Source organism: Pristis pectinata, chromosome 21, assembly GCF_009764475.1.
Source record: "Pristis pectinata isolate sPriPec2 chromosome 21, sPriPec2.1.pri, whole genome shotgun sequence".
Taxonomy (NCBI): domain Eukaryota; kingdom Metazoa; phylum Chordata; class Chondrichthyes; order Rhinopristiformes; family Pristidae; genus Pristis; species Pristis pectinata.
The window spans coordinates 15,035,912-15,055,233 of record NC_067425.1 but is presented as its reverse complement, the minus strand read 5'-3'; the positions used below and the strand labels follow the sequence as shown (position 1 = coordinate 15,055,233).

The 19,322-nt window shown below is 39.7% G+C and overlaps 1 protein-coding gene across 1 annotated transcript in view; it reads left to right on the top strand.

Annotated features, from left to right (window-relative positions):
- blmh (bleomycin hydrolase) overlaps window positions 1–3,787 on the top strand; it is a 74,991-nt gene extending 71,204 nt beyond the window's left edge. The window contains 1 exon segment of the mRNA XM_052035849.1: window positions 495–3,787. Coding sequence (XP_051891809.1) covers window positions 495–643 — 149 coding nt within the window. The 3' untranslated portion in view covers window positions 644–3,787.
- The last annotated feature ends 15,535 nt before the right edge of the window (window positions 3,788–19,322 follow it).

Here is a 19,322-nt window from a genome sequence, read left to right as displayed (position 1 = left end):
CAAGTGATGCAAGAACAAATTTATAAATACTTGAGTTTTTAGTGTCAATAGATAAATGACGAGTGGTGTGTCAAATGAAGGGAAAAGAACTGGCAATCTTGCACTGGTGAATAGATTTTACATTATGTGAATATGGTATAAAATGGTTAAAATCCCTTACTTGTTTGAAGATACCAAAGCTTTGTATATTTAAAAAACAGAATGCAATTTTGTTACCTCTCCATCGAATTTATTTATAAGTTGTTGAGTTTATTATAGTTTTATCTTATTATCTTAGGAGAAAAGGTAGGTGAGCTTTATGCTGATGAAAAATAAGTGCAGCTTTGGATTCATGGATTGATCATCAATAATGATTTTGAAAATGCTTCTGATAAAGCAATGTCAAATTTTTCAAGAATGTACACGTCCTACTTTCTATGGGGACATATCTATAAAAGAATTAAATGCTCTATTCTGCACATTCATTAATTTCTCTGTTTTCTTTTTGAAAAAAGGTTACCTTGTTTTATCAGATGAGTGGTTCACTGAATACGTCTATGAAGTGGTCGTGGATAAGAAGCATGTGCCAGCAGAGATTCTTAAAGTACTGGAGCAGGAACCTAAAGTTCTTCCAGCTTGGGATCCAATGGGTGCTCTGGCATGAAGAGCTGAGATTGATTTCAATTTACACACATGATTTGCATTCAAAATAGGAGGCACTTAAAAGTTGCAAATCAAAATATATTAATTCTTATACTTAGCTGGAACTTTTCTTTTTCCAGTGGTGAACTATCATTGTAGTGTAATGAAAATTGTGGACTTTAAGGGATACGTGTTCTTATTTTTATGTTCTTTAGTTTAACTTTTAGCATTTATGAAAAGATCTAGCTATATCGTGACCTTGACAAAGACTGGTTAATATCTTCAACAAGAATGCATAGAATGTGTTATTTGCTCATGTGTATGTTACATTTCTTAAATGATCATATTCCAAGTAATTTCTCATCAAAGAAGATAGGTGCTGTGAGTAAATTTCACTAAAAGCACAAGTATTAATCCAAGTTATATTTCTTCTGGCCTAAACATTCAGAGAAAGGAGGGTAATCACAATCTGAAATAGCTATTCATATTCCTCAACAATTATCAAAATGAAAGCATTGATCATATTAGCATCTACAGAACTAGCAAAGATTCCTAAACAGAAGCTTTTACCCTTTTCTAAACCACTGTACATTCAAATATTTCCACCTCTTAATCAAAATTTGAAATACTATTTTGTACTGAATATCATCTATTCATTTTGCTTGTCATTTCCAATTTTTAAATCTTCCAAATCAATTCTCAGCTCTGAGGGTGGACAGAATTTAATTTTCGTGGTTTCTGCTCATTATGGGGGGAAGTTATCCAAGATATGAACTGATCATCTAGCTAATACACCTGTAAATTTCTTATCCGTTTCACTGACATCCTAAGGATGCAAAAGAGGTCTAGAACTTACAATGCAAGATATGCCACGTGCTTTCACAGTTTAGGTTATTTGCTGGCCTATGAATTGAGCAACATTATCCTATATTTACTTTTAACCAGATTCAAAGGGAAGTCAGTTTTGAGAATCTGAAAACAAGATGGCAAATCAAACACTCAGATTGCTACACTAACAAGCCCACACGCTTGTGTAAATGTTGGTGCAGGCGCTGTGCCCTATTATCTGCTCTCATGTATAGAAAAGGAACAAATTAACAATTAAGTTGCTGTTGAGGGACTAGAATAAAGATGAATGCCAAGTACTGTGACGTTTTATCTGTTTTTACTCTGGTATTTTGTTGCCACCTGTCAAAATAGCAGTGGATTCTCTCAGATGTTTATGAACTATCCACGAGATTTACATTGCTTAGAACATTAAGTGTTCTAGTAAGACTGTCCAATGCTATCTGCTGAGAGAAGGCAAGAAGCTGGATGTAAGTTTTAGATCACTGAAAAGAGAGCTAAAAGCAGATCCAACAAGTTTACAAAGTTTAATCTATTGTTACTGGCAAAGCAAACAAAGTGGCAGACTCAGGATAAGAGCTGGGAGGGACTCCACATATTACATCAACATACCGGAGAAGAACAAAGCTTCTGCCTTATTCTGGTAGTCATTGCGGCAATAGGATTGCTTCAGTGATTTGGTCAATTGTGCTCCCAAGAATGTTGATAGAGGTGCAGGGCACACCATGGCTGCAGAATGTACCTACAGGAATCACTGCAGCATGTCAGTTTATTCTTTGTGAACTCTACCACAGAGAGCAGCAACGTAATGAGGCACTATAATCTTCAAGTTATGCACTGTCATGATGGCAATATTGATGTTGTTCCTTCATTATCATCTGGAAAAGCAGCCAGCCATTCCCTACCAAGCACTAGTTTCCTATAACATGGATGGGCAGCAAATGGATATCCTGAGAAGAAATATTTAGAGAAAAGGGTAAGGATTTGCTGGGCCATGAAGTATCAAATTACTTTAATTAAAATGATCAAATCATCTCAAATGCCTGTTGCCTCTTGCTCCACACTTCATTTGTATTCACCTTCTGTCTCTTAAATGTCTTGTCACAAAGTTTAATTGTGTATACAATTGGTGCAACTGCTAAGGTTCTCCATTTTAAACAAAACATGATGATGATAATATGAAATTTCTTGCTCACTAGTAGCCTTTTTCAAACATTATACTAACATATTTGGGAATTTGTTATAATGTAGTCACAAGTTGCTCAAAATATTATCTTAAGATGGTTGTTTTTATTGAGGAATTGGCTTACTTGCCAAGCTGCTTTCTGTTTGATGAAATAAATGTACTTAAGATTCCTTTAAAATGCTTAAACACAGTGGCACAGATAGTGGAGCTGCTGCCTCATAGCTCCAGCGACCCAGGTTCAATCCTGACTCCCAGTACATTCAGTGTGGATTTCTTTTGGGTGCTCTGGTTTCCTCCCACTTCCCAAAGTTGTGTGGTTTGGTAGGTTAATGGGATAGTATTAATTGCTCTTTTTGTGTAGGTGAGTAGAAGAATCTGGAACGAATTGATGGGAATGTGGGGAGAATAAAATGGGGATTAATATAAATGGGTGGTTGACTGTTAGAGCAGACTTAGATGAAGGACCCTTTTCAGTGCTCTTTGACTCTTGACTATTGAGTAAGAGTTTATAGAGTCAATTATTCTGATTTGATACTCAGAATGCTCTTTTATGCCTAGTTTCAAGTCTACTCTTTCAAGAAGATCCCATTGTACTATATTGAGTAGATTTTCCAGTTGTACCCTAACCAATGTTTCTTCCCCAACCAACATCACCACTGGTCATCATTGCATTCTGCTTGTGGGATCTTTGAAAATGGCTGCTGTGTTACAACAGAGTCCACAGTTTAAAAATGATGTCTTTAGTTATAAAGCACTTTTAAGTGTCCTGAGTCTGTGAAAGGCAATACATTAATTTTTAAGTTATTGGAGGTTACCTCCTACCCCAGCTTGGAATACAAAACAGCACCACTCCCTCTATCGCCATGAATACAAAGTCATTCTTTTAGAACCTCTCAGGAGTTAAGCATTGTGCACAATGTTTGGGAGAAATTTAATTGAACTTCAAACTCTGTTTTATTTATACTTTAAAAAGAAACAAGCAGCAATTTCGCCACTCTTTTGAAATGGCCAAACATGTTTTAAACAGAAAAACAGTCCTTGCACCTGTTATTGATAAGCATGATTTACAGGCCTGTAAAGGATTGTTAAAATAAAGGAGACTCCCTTTTATCAAAGAACATTATCAAAGTATCTCTTTCTGTCTTGGCTTGGCTAAGTATAAAAATAAATCAGAGACAACACATGCATTAATTCAAAGCTTAGAAGCATTTAGATTGTTGATTTTAAATACTGTGCAATCAGTTTTTTCCTCTCAAAGATACAGTTACAAGTTGTTGGCGAGAAATAGTTATGTGCACATGAGATTGTATGAAAAGATACTTTGAACTTGCTGCTAGTCACACCCACGTCTTGCCACTACAATTTAGTACAGGCGACCCCTGCATTACAGCCATTTAGCTAATAGCAATTCATCCTTACAGAATTCACAAATCACTACACAAAAATTTGAGATATGGAATAAAATTTGCTATCACAGAATTTGTGCAAAAACGTAAATAATTTTTTCTTGACTTGCATATCAACATGTGCAGATGACATTCGAAAACAGAACAGTACAGCACAGGAAAAGGTCCTTTGGCCCATGATGTTGTGCCAAACTAATTAAACCAGTAACTAAATGCCTAACTAAACTAATCCCTTCTGACTACACAATGTCCATATCCCTGCACATTCATGTGCCTATGCAAGAGCCTCATAAATGCCTCTATTCGTATTTGCCTCCACTATCACCCCTTGCAGCAAATTCCAGGCACCCACCACTCCTTTGAACTTACCCCCTCTCACCTTAAATGCATGTCCTCTAGGATTAGACATTTAAACCCTGGGAAAAAGATACTAGCTGTCTACTCTGTCTATGCCTCTCATAATTTTATAAACTTCTATCAGGTCTCCACTCTGCTTCTGCCACTCCAGAGAAAACAACCCAAGTTTGTCTGGCCTCTCCATATATAACATGCCTTCTAATCCAGGGAGCATCCTGATAAACATCTCCTGCACTCTCTCCAAAGTCTCCATATCCTTCCTGTAATGGGGCGACCAGAACCGAATGCAATACTCCAGATGCGGCCTTACCAGACTTCCATAAAGCTGCAATATAACTTCCTAAGTCTTTAACTCAATGCCTCAACTAATAAAGGCAAGTATGTCACACACGTTCTTTTCCACCCTATCAATATATGCAGCCACATTCAGGGAGCTATGGACTTGGATCCCAAGATCCCTCTATACCTAATCGCTGTTAAGGGTCCTGTCATTAACTGTGTACTGTCCTGTTACATTTGATCTCCCAAAATGCAACACCTCACACTTGGCCGGATTAAGCTCCATCTGTCATTTCTCTGCCCATATCTGCAACTGATCTATATCCTACTGTATCCTTTGGCAATCTTCTACACTATCCACAAGGCCACCAACCTTTGTATTGTTTGTGAACTTACTAACCCACCCATCCACATTTTCATCTAAGTCATTTATAAATGACAAACAGCAGAGATCCCAGTATGGCTCCCTGCAGAACACTGCTAGTCACAGATCTCCAGCCAGAATAAGTTCCACAACCACTACCTTCTGTCTTTTATGGGCAAGCCAATTCTGAATCCAAATGCCCAAGTCACCATGGATCCCGTGCATCTTAATCTTCTGGATGAGCCTACTATGAGGGACCTTGTCAAACACCTTACAAAAATCCATTAGACAACGTCTCTACCTTCATCGATCACCTTTGTCATCTCCTCGAAAAACTCAGTCAAGGTGATAAGATATGACCTGCCCCATTCAAAGCTATGCTGACTGTCCCTAAGTAGGCTATTGTTTTCCAAATGCTCATAAATCCTATCCCTATGAATCCTCTCCAATAGCTTCCCTACCACTGATGTGAGACTCACTGGTCTAGTTTCCAGGATTATCCCCATTTCCCTTCTTGAACAATGGAGCAACATTAGCTACTTGGCAGTCCTCCAGGACCTCGCCTGTGGCTAGAGAGGACATGAAGATCTTGGTCAATGCTCCAGCAATTTCACCTCTTGCTTCTCTCAGTAACCTTGGGTACATCCCATCAGGCCCCAGGAACATATCCACCTTAACTTCCTTCAAACACTACCCCTTTCTTAATCTCAAAATGCCCTAGCATATTAGCACATTCCACACTGATCTCACTATCTTCCATATCCTTCTCCTTGGTAAATACTGATGCAAAATATTTACCAGTAATGCTTTACATTACGGAAAAAAAAATCACAATACAGACTGCTTTCTGGGAACACAACACCCCTGTAATGTGGGGGTCACCTGTACAAATTTTAATATTTGCATACAATCTCTAATGTGTGACAAAAGGTCTGCCATTAATATCTGTAAGGATTATAAACAATCGCTTTGCCCTCCCACTATTGATGACATGATAATGCAAGGCATCATCCCACTATATGACATATTAAAACATGTACCATTTATTACAATCACTTGAGTACATAGCCACAAATGATTGATAGATGGAAAATAAATAATACATTCCAAAGTAAGATTCAAAGAAAATTAAGATTTTTCATTCAGACTTCAACAGATGAATCCAAGATATGGAGATGTGTATAAACTAATTTCACTCCAGTAGAAAACAACAGATCTGAGGTAGGATATGTAGTTACAATTTAAGATGCCCTTACAAAACATGCCAATAATTTTTTTTAATGTAAACCTATTTAGCACTCTATATAACCATCCAATTTACTATGCTGATACAAGGAAAGTGTCATTATCTTCTGGATTTATTCCCTCATTTTCTGCCCTTTCCTCAAAATCACCACAGCCCAAATGTGTAGCTTCCTCCTGAACACAGAAACAGAGGAATGGATCAACCAAGAATATCCTCAAGAACTTCCTTCCATTTTGTTGGGTTTCTAAAGCCCCACAAAGCAACAATAAAATTGATTCATTGCTACAGTATGTACACAGGATACTCAGCATTATTCTAGCTCATGAAATAGGTTCACATTTTAATGGGGAAAATATTTACTAGAATTTCAAGGAATGAGATACTGTAGGTGCTTGGACAGATTAGAGAAGTTAGAATTAATCCTCTCAGAGCAGAAAAGACAGGAGCTTTGATTGAAGTGTACAAACTCATGAAGGCTCAAGAGAGGGTAAATAATGAGAAACAGTTCCACTTGGGGAAGGGTCAAAAATCAGAAGAAAGATAATTGTCAAAAGAACCAAAAGAGATTTGAGAAATCTATTGCAATGCAACGAGCAGTTGTGATCTGGATTACACTTCCCAAAAGCATGGTTGAAGTCAGTGCATCCATAGGGTCTTCTGTTATTTTCCTTTGCAAGCAGCAAAAAAGGTAGAAATATCAATAGTATATCCCTTATAGAAAGCAGTAACTCACCTAATGATGTCTATTATGACAATGTATCAAAAGTCACATAACATGGTGTGCTCAGTTCTTAAGAATGCATTTATACTTATTTTTTTAATTAAAAAGGGGAATCCAAACTAGTATATAAAACATCTCAACCATCAACTATTTACATAAAATTACAATTAACCATTTACATCAATATATATGTAAATTCAACTAATTGTAAGTTCATCATTTTTTACTCACTGAACCCTTCACTGTAATCTGCACTTAACACCTCAGAAATATCTACTCTAGATCATCATAATTCCACTGGGTATCTTCTTCAAATAGGCCTCACATCCAGTTCTATAATTGTTGCTTGATGTAATTGTGTTCATTACTCTGAATAAATTTTACTGCATATTCTCGGCTACCGTCTTCCCATATGTACTTCAAATTCCTCACATAAAGCTTAACACGAGGACAAATGAATCAGATCAACTTCTACAATAGTTATACATGGTATCCAATAATGAATGAAATACAATGAACTCAGCTGCAGCAACCACTACTTTGGTAGCTTCTTAAGGCTCTCCATCTTTGCATTTATTCTGATCTTTGACAAATGGTAGTCACTGGATCCCTCCTGCTGTCAGTCACCTCCTTTGCATAAGTTCCACAGCTTTCAACTCTGCCATGACAGTTTTCAGTCTATCATGCTGTATTCTAGTTATAATGTAAAAAAACAAACTGCTGGAGGACTTAGGAGGTCAGGCAGCGTTTATGGAAGGAAATGGACAGTTGACGTTTCAGGTCAAGAACCTTCATCTGGACTGAAAAAAAGAGGGGAGATGGCTAACATAAAGGTGTGGGAAGTGGTGGGGCAAGAGCTGGCAAGCAATAGGTGGATCCAGGTGAGGAGGGTGTTGGCAGATGGAGGAGGGAATCAGAATCAGGTTTACTATTACTGACATATGTCATGAAATTTATTGTTCTGTGGCAGCAGTACAGTGCAAAACAAAAATTACAAGTCACAAAAATAAATAAATAGTGCAAAAGAGGAATAACGAAGTAGTGTTCATGGACTGTTCAGAAATCTGATGGCAGAGGGGAAGAAGCTGTTCCTAAAACATTGAGTGTGGGTCTTCAGACTCCTGTACCACCTCCCCAATGTTAGTAACATGAAGAAGGCATGTCCTGGATGGTGAGGGTCCTTAATGATGGATGCTGCGTTCTTGAGGCACCACCTCTTGAAGATGTCCTTGATGGCGGGGAGGGTTGTGCCCATGATGGAGTTGGCTGAGTCTATGACCCTCTGCAGCCTCTTTCGATCCTGCACTTTGGAGCTTCCATACCAGGCGGTGATGTAACGAGTCAGAATGCTCTCCATTGTACATCTGTAGAAATTTGCAAGAGTCTTTGGTGACATACCAAATCTCCTCAAACTCCTAATGAAGTAGAGCCACTGGCGTGCCTTCTTCGTGATTGCATCAATGTGTTGGGCCCAAGATAGATCCTCCAAGATGTTGACGCCCAGGAACTTGAAGCTGCTCACCCTTTCCACCGCTGACCCCTCAAAGAGGACTGGTGCATGTTCTCCTGACTTTACCTTCCTAAAGTCCACAATCAATTCCTTGGTCTTCCTGAAGTTGAGTGCGAAGTTGTTGTTGCAACACCACTCAACCAGCCGATCTATCGCACTCCTGTACACCTCCTCATCCAAGATGATAAGCACATTAAAAGTAAGTGAATGCCAGATGCTGCTGGTCAAGGTAGGTCAGAAATTTCCAAAGAAGAAGGCGACCCTTTTCCTAAGTAAAACTGGAACACACCCACCAGCCCTCCACTTCAAAGATCACATTCCCAAATTAATTGACAATTGTTAGTAAAACTATCTGTAAGCTCATTATTACCAGAATTGTTCATTCTACTAATTGGGAACTTAAGTTAAGGACAATAAATTAATTAGGTCTGGAAACATACAATGAAATTACCTCACTAAACTTTAAGATTTTTAATTAAAGTGATAAAACTACTGATATCATGGACGATACAAAAAACAAAGAAGAAAAACTAAAATGTTACGAACAATGAAGCAAATTATAACAGTTAATACATTTGCGGAATATTATAAAACTCCAGTAAAACAAGTAGCACATATGGGTTCAAGAAAAACCCTGAGGTAAGAACAATCTCTCTGTACTGAAACTTAACTAGGAGTTGGATGACTGGTTGTCTGCAAACTTAACGAGTGACCTCAAGGCTGAAAAGATCGCAAAGATGTATCTACGTTATTCAAGTTATGGATGCTGGAAATAAAAATCATTGAAAGCCAAGACATTTTCACCCATGGGCAGAGGTTTAACTCCATGTTAGTAACTTGTTAGTATCGAGACTCACTTGAAAATATAGAAAATCAAAAAATTGCAGATGAAACAAAAAAATGCTGGAAACATTCAGCAGGGTCGCGCAAGGATTTGATGTTTCGGTCCAAAGCTCTCCACCAGAAATTAAAAAGTGAGATAGCACGTTATTATTTTTGAAAAATCAATGACAAACACAGTACTGCAAATATACCGGAGACCATAGAAAGTGAGTGACTTACACAGAACTTTCAATGGAAAATCTTGAAGGAATCGAGGAAGGAACTTAAGAAAGGGCTGAGTAGCGAGGAAGGAACTTAAGAAAGGGCTGAGTAGCGAGGAAGGAACTTAAGAAAGGGCTGAGGAAAGCTAGAAGGGGACATGAAAAGGCGTTGGCTAGTAGGGTTAAGGAAAATCCCAAGGCCTTTTTCAAGTATGTGAAGGGTAGGAGGATGGCTAGGGTAAAGGTAGGTCCGATTAAGGATAAAGATGGGAGAATTTGCCTGGAGGCGGCGGAAGTGGGAGAAGTTCTCAATGAGTACTTCTCTTCGGTATTCACCAGGGAGAGGGGTCTTGATGACGCGGAAGGGAGTGCTGGTAGGGGGAATGTTCTCGAGGTTGTAGATATCAAGAGAGAGGATGTGTTGAAGTTGTTAAATAATATTAAGACAGATAAATCTCCGGGGCCTGACGGGATTTTCCCCAGGCTGCTTCGAGAGGCGAGGGAGGAGATTGTTGAACTGCTGGTTTGGATCTTTGAGTCCTCGTTGTCCACGGGGATGGTGCCAGAGGATTGGAGGGTTGCGAATGTTGTCCCCTTGTTCAAAAAAGGTAATAGGGATAGGCCAGGGAATTATAGACCGGTGAGTCTCACGTCTGTGGTGGGTAAGCTGTTAGAAAGGATTCTAAGGGATAGGATTTATGAACACCTTGAGAATCATGGACTGATTAGGGACAGCCAACATGGCTTTGTGAAGGGAAGATCTTGCCTCACAAGCCTGATAGAGTCCTTTGAGGAGGTGACCAGGAAGATTGATGAGGGCAGTGCGGTGGATGTGGTTTACATGGATTTTAGTAAGGCGTTTGATAAGGCTCCTCATGGTAGGCTTCTTCAGAAGGTCAGAGGCCAAGGGATCCAAGGAAGCTTGGCTGTGTGGATTAGGAATTGGCTTGCATGTAGAAAGCAGAGGGTTGTGGTGGAAGGAGTGCCCTCGGATTGGAAGGCAGTGACTAGTGGTGTCCCGCAGGGATCGGTTCTGGGATCTCTACTTTTTGTGATATTTATAGATGACTTAGATGAGGGGGCGGAGGGCTGGGTTAGTAAGTTTGCGGACGACACTAAGATAGGCCGGGTTGTGGATAGTGTGGAGGGCTGTCGGAGCTTACAGAGGGATATTGATAGGATGCAGAGCTGGGCTGACAAGTGGCAGATGGAGTTCAATCCGGAGAAGTGTGAGGTGGTGCACTTTGGAAGGACAAACTCCAGGGCAGAGTACTGGGTAAATGGCAAGGTACTTGGCAGTGTGGAGGAGCAGAGGGATCTGGGGGTTCATATTCAGAGTTCATTGAAAGTTGCCTCACAGGTGGAAAGAGCAGTTAAGAAGGCCAATGGGATGTTGGCTTTCATAAATCGCGGGATTGAGTTTAAGAGCCGCGAGGTGATGATGCAGCTTTACAAAACTCTAGTTAGGCCACACTTAGAATACTGTGTTCAGTTCTGGTTGCCTCATTATAGGAAGGATGTGGAGGCATTGGAGAGGGTGCAGAGAAGATTTACCAGGATGCTGCCTGGATTAGAGAATATTGAATATGAGGAGAGGCTTAAGGTGCTAGGGCTTTATTCACTGGAAAGGAGGAGGATGAGAGGAGACATGATAGAGGTATATAAAATATTGAGAGGAATAGATAGAGTAGACAGTCAGTGCCTCCTTTCCAGGGCACCAATGCTCAAGACAAGAGGGCATGGCTTTAAGGTTATGGGTGGGTGGTTCAGGGGAGATGTCAGGGGGAGGTTTTTCACCCAGAGAGTGGTTGGTGCATGGAATGCACTGCCTGGGGTGGTGGTGGAGGCAGATACACTGGACAGGTTCAAGAGCTTGTTGGATAGGCATATGGAGGAGTGTGGGATGGGGGGATATGCAGGAGGAAGGGGTTAGGTAGTGTGAGGGTGGTTTGATGGACGGCACAGCATGGTGGGCCGAAGGGCCTGTTTTGTGCTGTATGGTGCTATGGTTAAACTAAGCATTAATAAGATTATAGATCATAGTTAGCTTCGCCTCGAGTTTTCCCCCCAATTATTTTGAGTAAAGGCTAAACATATTGAAGTAGGGGGAAAGTGCAAATACAATTCAAACTGATGGAAGATGACGAATACACCCATTACAATTCCCTGTTAGAGCCTCGGGTGTGGCCGTGCACATTTCAGCACAAAAAAAGGGCTGAGCGGGAATCGCCCACATATAATAAGTGTTTCCCTGGATTACGCGTTGCAAGGTGGTTGCAGTGGCGGAGGCGGCCGTCTCCAACTGCCGACCCCAGCGGGCGGCTCGTGCAACCGGCCGTCTCCAACTGCCGACCCCAGCGGGCGGCTCGTGCAACCGGCCGTCTCCAACTGCCGACCCCAGCGGGCGGCTCGTGCAACCGGCCGTTGAGCCGGTCCCTCGCCGCGTGCTCCCGCTGGTGGGAGAACTCCCTTTCCGGCCGGTCCACTCACCGTCGCCATTCAATGGAGCCCTGCGCAGCGGCGAGAAGGGGGAGGTATAGGTGTTATTTGTTGGTATTTTCAGATGCATTGGATTCGGCGATTAGTTTTGTGACTTTCATATCTATCAAAAGCTGTAAAAAAATATGCAATCCAGTTTTATGTCCATATGTAGATAGTTTTTTTTTCATGAACTGCTTGAAGATTAAAGTTCTGCAGAGAGGCTTTGTTTTATAATACCTGCTTCCATTTTCGTTGATAAAATGAAGTTAGTAGTGGGTGCAACTTATTATAACGTGTAACCACTAACCACTACAATAATGTGACACAAACAAGAGCACGGGATCGTTGAGCAAAAAAACGTGGGGCCTCGAACTGAAACGTTTTTATTTTGTTTTTACTTTGCACCAGTTTGCAGCACCTGCGCTCTCTTGTATCTGAATGGGATCATTCGATGACTCGTTGAGAGGATTGATTTGTGACCGAGTTCCATACATCTGTCCTATTCCCCTTGTCTCTTTAAATCTTTAGGGAAAAAAAACATGCTGGAAATACTCAGCAGGCCTGGCAGCATTCCTGGAGAGAGATTCCTCTGAGGTTGCTCCTAGGATTATGACTAGGATATTTCTCTCTCTCTGTGGGTGCTGCTTGTCTTGCTACGTGTTTATGACAGTTTATATCTCTATTTTGATTGCTTTTGAACCTTTACTTAATAATGACCATCAAATTTAGATTTAAAATAACAATAACCTAGCATAAATTGCATTTTGCAGAAGAGATTCAAATTTCTATCATTCTCTGCAGTGGAAGTTATTTCTACCTTCAGTCCTAAAATGGCTGGATCTGATTTTTAAACTATGACCAAGACACCCCAAATAGTGAGTTTCTACCCCTTCAATTCCCTTTAACCTTAAACTTCAATCAGCCTATGTGCCTGGACATTAACCACATATGATTGGGTCTTTGTCTAGTTAAATACTCCTGTAAATGCAGCAGGTCAGTTTCTGATAATGCGTTAAATGAGACAGCAACATGTACATAAATTTGATTTGATCAGGATCAAAAATAATTTTCACAAATGCATAAATCATATGATCTTTAAAACAATGGATTTGATTTATTTTGACACTGATTTGGTGTGTTTGAATTGGCTTAAATATTCAAAGCTCCTGTACAGGTTGCCATATATTTGGAGAAGACCAAAGAACAATATGGCAAAACCAGGGACATGAAGAGCCAAAGTAAATTCATGCTAAAAATGCAGAGAATGTGGTTTATTTAGATATAACCATAGAAATAACATGCTAGAGAGTCAACACCACAAAAAAAACAATGTTGTCAGCAGTTGAGGAGACAATTAAGGACCTTTGAGAATGAGGGCCCCACTTCATACTTTATATTTACTTCTGAAAGGCTCCTTTTCTCCTTAAGTGGGTAGAAGCAAGTTCCTTGGAGCAGGTTTTGGGATTGAATCAATATCAGGTTTATTATCATTGACTTCTACGTTGTGGAATTTGTTGTTTTGCGGCAGCAGTACAGTGCAAAGGCATAAAATTACTATAAATTACAAAATAAATAGTGTAAAAAAAAGGAATAATGAAGTAGGGTTCATGGACCATTCAGAAATCTGATGGTGGAGGGGAAAAAGCTGTTCCTAAATCGTTGAGTGTGGGTCTTCAAGCTCCTGTACCTCCTCCCTGATGGTAGTAATGTGAAGAGGGCATGTCCCAGATAGTGAGGGACATTAGTGATGGATGCTGCCTTCTTGAGGCACTGTCTCTTGAAGATGTCCTCAGGTGGGGAAGTTTGATTCACTGTATCTTATACTCCTCAATGGAAATCTCATCAGGGGCAGTTAAATGTTGGTATTATTGCAAAAACTAACATTTTCTGAGTAGCTATCCTTTATTATTGGCCTAGATTTAACATGCTTACCTTTTATAATTGAGTTTTATTGCTGTTGCTGTTGCTGTGGCCACAGTGGCATAATGGTGGGGGTATGCCTTTAAAGCTGGTGTCTTCAGTGTGTGCAAAAAAAAAATTGGTTAGTGGTCTTTAGTGTGTGCTTTTGTTGTGGGTGGGGTGCTACAAAAACCATTTAAGATGACTGCCAACTCCATTGGGAGTTCAGTGGAGACCTTGGATGGCAAAGGAAAAGAGTATATAGCCAGTAATCTTAGAAAGTAGATAGTAGGTGTCAGTTGGATAATCTAGCCTATTGCTTCAATTGGTTATGAAGAAATAAAAGTAAATATCTCACTGCATGCCTAAATTGGAATTCAGTCCTTTAGGCTTACTTTACTTTGGAAGTATGAGCCATTATTGACATAGTGAGCACAACAGAGCATTTGGGACTTGAGTGAACGACAGGACCAATATTTTTCTCCTTAACCAAAGAAAGTGGATTAGTAAGAAAGAAACAGAGAAAATTGGAAAAAGATGAATTAGAATTAAATTAGGTACAGAAAGACACATAAGGGATGAAAAGAACAATTGAATTAAGAAAACAAAATAGAAAGAGTTTTTAAAAATTGTATTTTAAAGCAAATCTTTAACCACTATTTATAATGTACAGGAAGGAATATCTGCAGTTTCTGCTGTTCCTTTTCCATTCCCAGGGAAGTTGAGTGGCAAAGATAAATGTTGCCATTTTCAGATTGGCAGGTGTTATATCTTAACAGAAGGGAGATGCTGAATTTTATCCCTTTGGCAGATTTTATTGCTTTTGAGCCTGCTGAAATGGTAATGATGCTTGCCAAAGTCAGGACAATAATCAAAATAATTCCCATACAGGCTCTGAGAAGAACCAACAATTAGACATTACCAGCCCACTTTCCATCATCAGCACTTGACCTTGTATTCCTACATCAGTAGTCAGGTCTTGCCACATAAAACAACTGAGAGCATGTGCGTTTTCATAGTATTTCCCAACTTCGAAAACAATTGCATATTCATATACTGTCAAGGTCAAAGACAATCTTTGAACTCACAGAGAACCATTTGAGGCACTGGCTTTGTTTCATACAACAGAGAAATAGGGGATTTGTGGTCTGAGGCAAAGTGATGCCCATATATGCCCCAATGGAACTGCTCGCACTCCATGTATGATGGCTAGACCACTGTTATTCAGCTGAGAGTACTTTTTCCCTGCTGCTGTCATTGTTCTGGATACAAACCCTACAGCTTTTCAGAAACATCATCCATTTGATGGGCCAACAAAACAATCTCACATGTTGATGTGTTACAAGATATGATTAACTCCCTATTTTTTTTTGAGTAGTGAACTAGCACATCATCAGATTTGCAATTTTTTGGCTTCAGTCCACCTCCTCATCACATTTTTCAAGAAATTCACAGAATATATCCATTTGTCTCAACTGGTACATGTGGGTATTTATGCTCGATACAAGTCAGTTTCCATCTTACTTCATATTGTCTGACCGACATTTCCTGCTATTCCTAGTCTGTGATAGTAGGTTCCATATCCTAATCATTTCCAGGTAGCAGTTTCTCCTGAATCATTTATTGATGATTATCTTTTTTTAGACCCTAGTATTGTAGGGCTTCCCTACATGTAGAATCATCTTTCCATCAAACAATTATGGCCTTCTGCTCTTTTTAAAAACCTCTATCAGCTCACCTCTCAGTCATCTCATTTCTTGTAGCATTATTTACAAATATAAAAAATCAAAAAAATCATTCACTTAAAGCATCATTTCTTTCCTTTAATGCATTAATGGTGGCTGCAAGCCTGGATGAACAAGTCCTTTTCTCAAGTACAGATGTGGGTGTTGCCAGCAAGGCCAACATTTAGTTTTCATCCCCAACTGCCCTGGAGATGGTGGTGTTGAACCACTTGAAAATTTGTAGTCCCTCTGCTGAAGTTAATCCCCACAAAATTGTTAATGAATTCTTGGATTTTGACCCAGCAGTGACACAACTGTATCAATATATTTCCAGATCTGGATAATGTGTGACTCAAAGAATTATGCAGGTGATGATAGCCCCATATGCCTGCTGCTCCTGCTCTTTTAGGTAGAGATTGCAAGTTTTAGGAGGTGCTATTTATAACTACTGCATGGAGCAAAATATGGGGATTGTTGCAGTGTCAAGAATCTGACCATTATCCCTCTCACCTTTCCAATGGGAAGACGTTTGATTTCTGCTAACTGCAACTGCTATTGGGATGAACATGTGGATTCATCAACGCACATATTAGACTTTATAATTCCAAACAGTTAAAAAGCCATCAAAATACCCAAAGCATAACAGTGTGCTACTTTTACTGTGGTGAGAATGCATCAGAATGATGGTTGAATGCATCAGAAAAAGATTTTTTAGCATCACATTAAATACAATTTTCCCCCTGATCAAATAGGATACTGGTGTTTAATTTTGAGAACATTACAAGATGCAGCCAAGAGCTACATCTTTGTTCAAATGGAGTTGAAAATTGATGTTTGACATGCACAAGAAGGTATCCCAAGAATGTTCTTGACTACTTTATGGTCAAGCATTATACACACGGCCATCTGGCAGTTGGTTTATCCATCTAAGAATGATTTCCTGTGAAGAAAATTGAAAACAAAAAATTGTTTATCTGCGGCAACATGAAGGCTTTGCAAAAGCTCTCCGCTACTAGAGACAATTAATTTGATCTAAGGCGTTAGATTACAGCCTTCAGATTTAACACTTTTTTTTCCAGTGCAACAGTACACTAAAAAGAGTTAGAACAGCCTTCATGGGAGAGATGCTGGAATACACACCTGCTGAGATCTTGAAGAAACTACCAAAGTTCCACAGGGAACCACACACTGGGTCTGTTTTTGTTAGATCTGGATGGCCTTTGAATTAGCAAGTTGCAATTTTATTGTGGGCTTCTCTTAGTGAAAATTTTCAGTTGTTAATTTTTTCATGTTGGTGTCATACGAGATGATGAATTTTAAGTACTTTTCCAATGTACTCTCAATGTTGTGTATTAAGACACTAAATCTGTAGAGTATTAATAAGAATAAAAGCTAAATGTACTCTATTTTTGATCAAGGGCATTTCTCATTCCATAGTATTTAATGATAAAAGTACTTCTCAACTTTTTAATTTGTAAATGTAACACCTTAGAAGGAATGTCTAGTAGGTTATAGTTTACAAAACTTGCTTCTATAGCATGACAAGACTGGTATAACAATATCAAGCTTAATCCTGTCAATTCTAGCCACAAATACATCACCCATATAATTCAATTCTGGGTGCTTTGAAACATTGCTCAAAATGTTCTTTACAGGTTAGAAGAATGGTAATGTCTTCACAATAAGTGGTAGGAAATGATTCCTCCTGAAATAGTATTAAATGCAAGTGGAATTCACAGGTAATGAAGAGGTTAAGTCTAGAATTATAGCATCATATTTTCAAACTGACAAAATTAAGGGGAAAACATCGTTTACCTTAAATTTGGAAGATCTGGAAATTGTTAGTACTTGCAAGGCATACTTTTGGAAGGCATGATGTGTGCGCTGTATATGGAAAGATAAATAAACTAGAGCCACGATCATAATCGGTGTGTGTGTTGGATTCAGTACTGTACAATATTGATATGAGTTTGGTGCATGTTTGTCAAATATGTAACTTGTTTTTCTCCAGCATTTCTTTGGTTGCTTAGTTCATTCATCAACAAAACAAAAATCTGTTAAAGCTCATTGTATGCTTCTGTAAAAGAATGAATAATATATCTATTCAGTACATTACAAACAATACACTAAATTGATTTCCTTGCTAGTTATAATGACAGCTGTTTCTAGCCAATGCTACCTGTGCTGTTCCACTGTTCATTTGTCTCCTGTTAAAGTGTTCAGCAAATGCCCTTACACCAGTACCTTGCTGAGTGCTTGGAATGTGAGAACTTTAATGAAATCAGCACTAAAAGGGCTCTGCATTGAGTAAACTACAGAGGCAATGTGAATAGGCTGCCTGTGAGGACTGTTTAGTGGACTGGAGCAAGTGACACAGCTACTCACTGCTGAGATGTGGGGCTCAGGGCTGTACTTGAACCGCATGATGAGTGTGGGCATCGCTGGGGATAGGCAGCCTGGATCCTACAGTCTCTCATTATCTCCAGCAGATTGAAACTGCTGTCTTCTCTTTGTTTCTGCATCACACTCCCTAGCTGGCAGATTTCTGTATAGTAACAAGCTCAAAGACTAGAGACCACTGTCACAACAGACACACCAGCAGGGAGGCAGCCTTCGTGCCAGCTTCCTGGAGCAGCAGCATGCAGCCCAAGTGGAAGGGAGTACCCATTGTGTTCGGACTAGAAGAGCGAGTGGTTGGGCTGCAGGCCAAGCAGTGCTATATCAAATTAATTTCTGCAAGTTTGTACTAGATGGGATACTAATGTGATGGCTAGCATTAGTTAAATTGAGGCTGATGTTCTGGTGCAGGCACTGCCAGGTGTTCTACAAGTGAGACTAACCCTGGTTTCAGCTCTGTCATTGACTTTAGTTTCAAGAATAGGCAATCTAGTATGACCAGTATTGCTTTCATCATGGGGGTTAGGACATACTTTCACCATGGTAGGTGGGCAATTAAACAGTTAGCAGGAGGAAGAAGTATTAGTGACCACATTCAGCCAGAAGTGCAGAGTAAATAATCCATCTCAGCTTCCTACCGACATCCTCACCATTACAGAAGCCACTCTTAAGCTGATTTGATTTACTCCATGTGATATCAAGAAATGGACAAGAGCACTGGATACAGCAAAGGTTCAGGGGCCAATTAACATCCTCAATGTAGTATTGAAGTTCTGCACTGCAGAACTAGCAATGCCATTAGCCAAGTTGCTCCAGTACAGTGGCATCTACCTGTTCGTGTAGTTAATTGCTCCTGTATGCCGTAGCGCAAAAAAAGACACATCCAATCCAGCTAATTATTGCCAAGTCACCCTACTCTCAATTATCAGCAAAGTGATGATGTCAACAGTGCTATTAAGCAGCATCTGCTTACCAATCAATAGCCTGCACACCATTGCCCAGTTTGGACCACAGAGTTGAATTTGTGAGGTGAAGGTGACTGGCCTAAATATTAAAGCACCATTTGACTAAGTGTGCATCAAAGAGTGATGGTAAAACTGAAGAGAAAGGGAATCAAGGAGTAAACCAATGGTTGAGTCATAGCTTGCACAAAGAAAGAAGATTGTGGCTGTTGGAGTCAACCTTCCTAGCTCTAGGACATCACTACAGGCTTTCCTCTGGGCATTGTCCTATGCCTGCGTA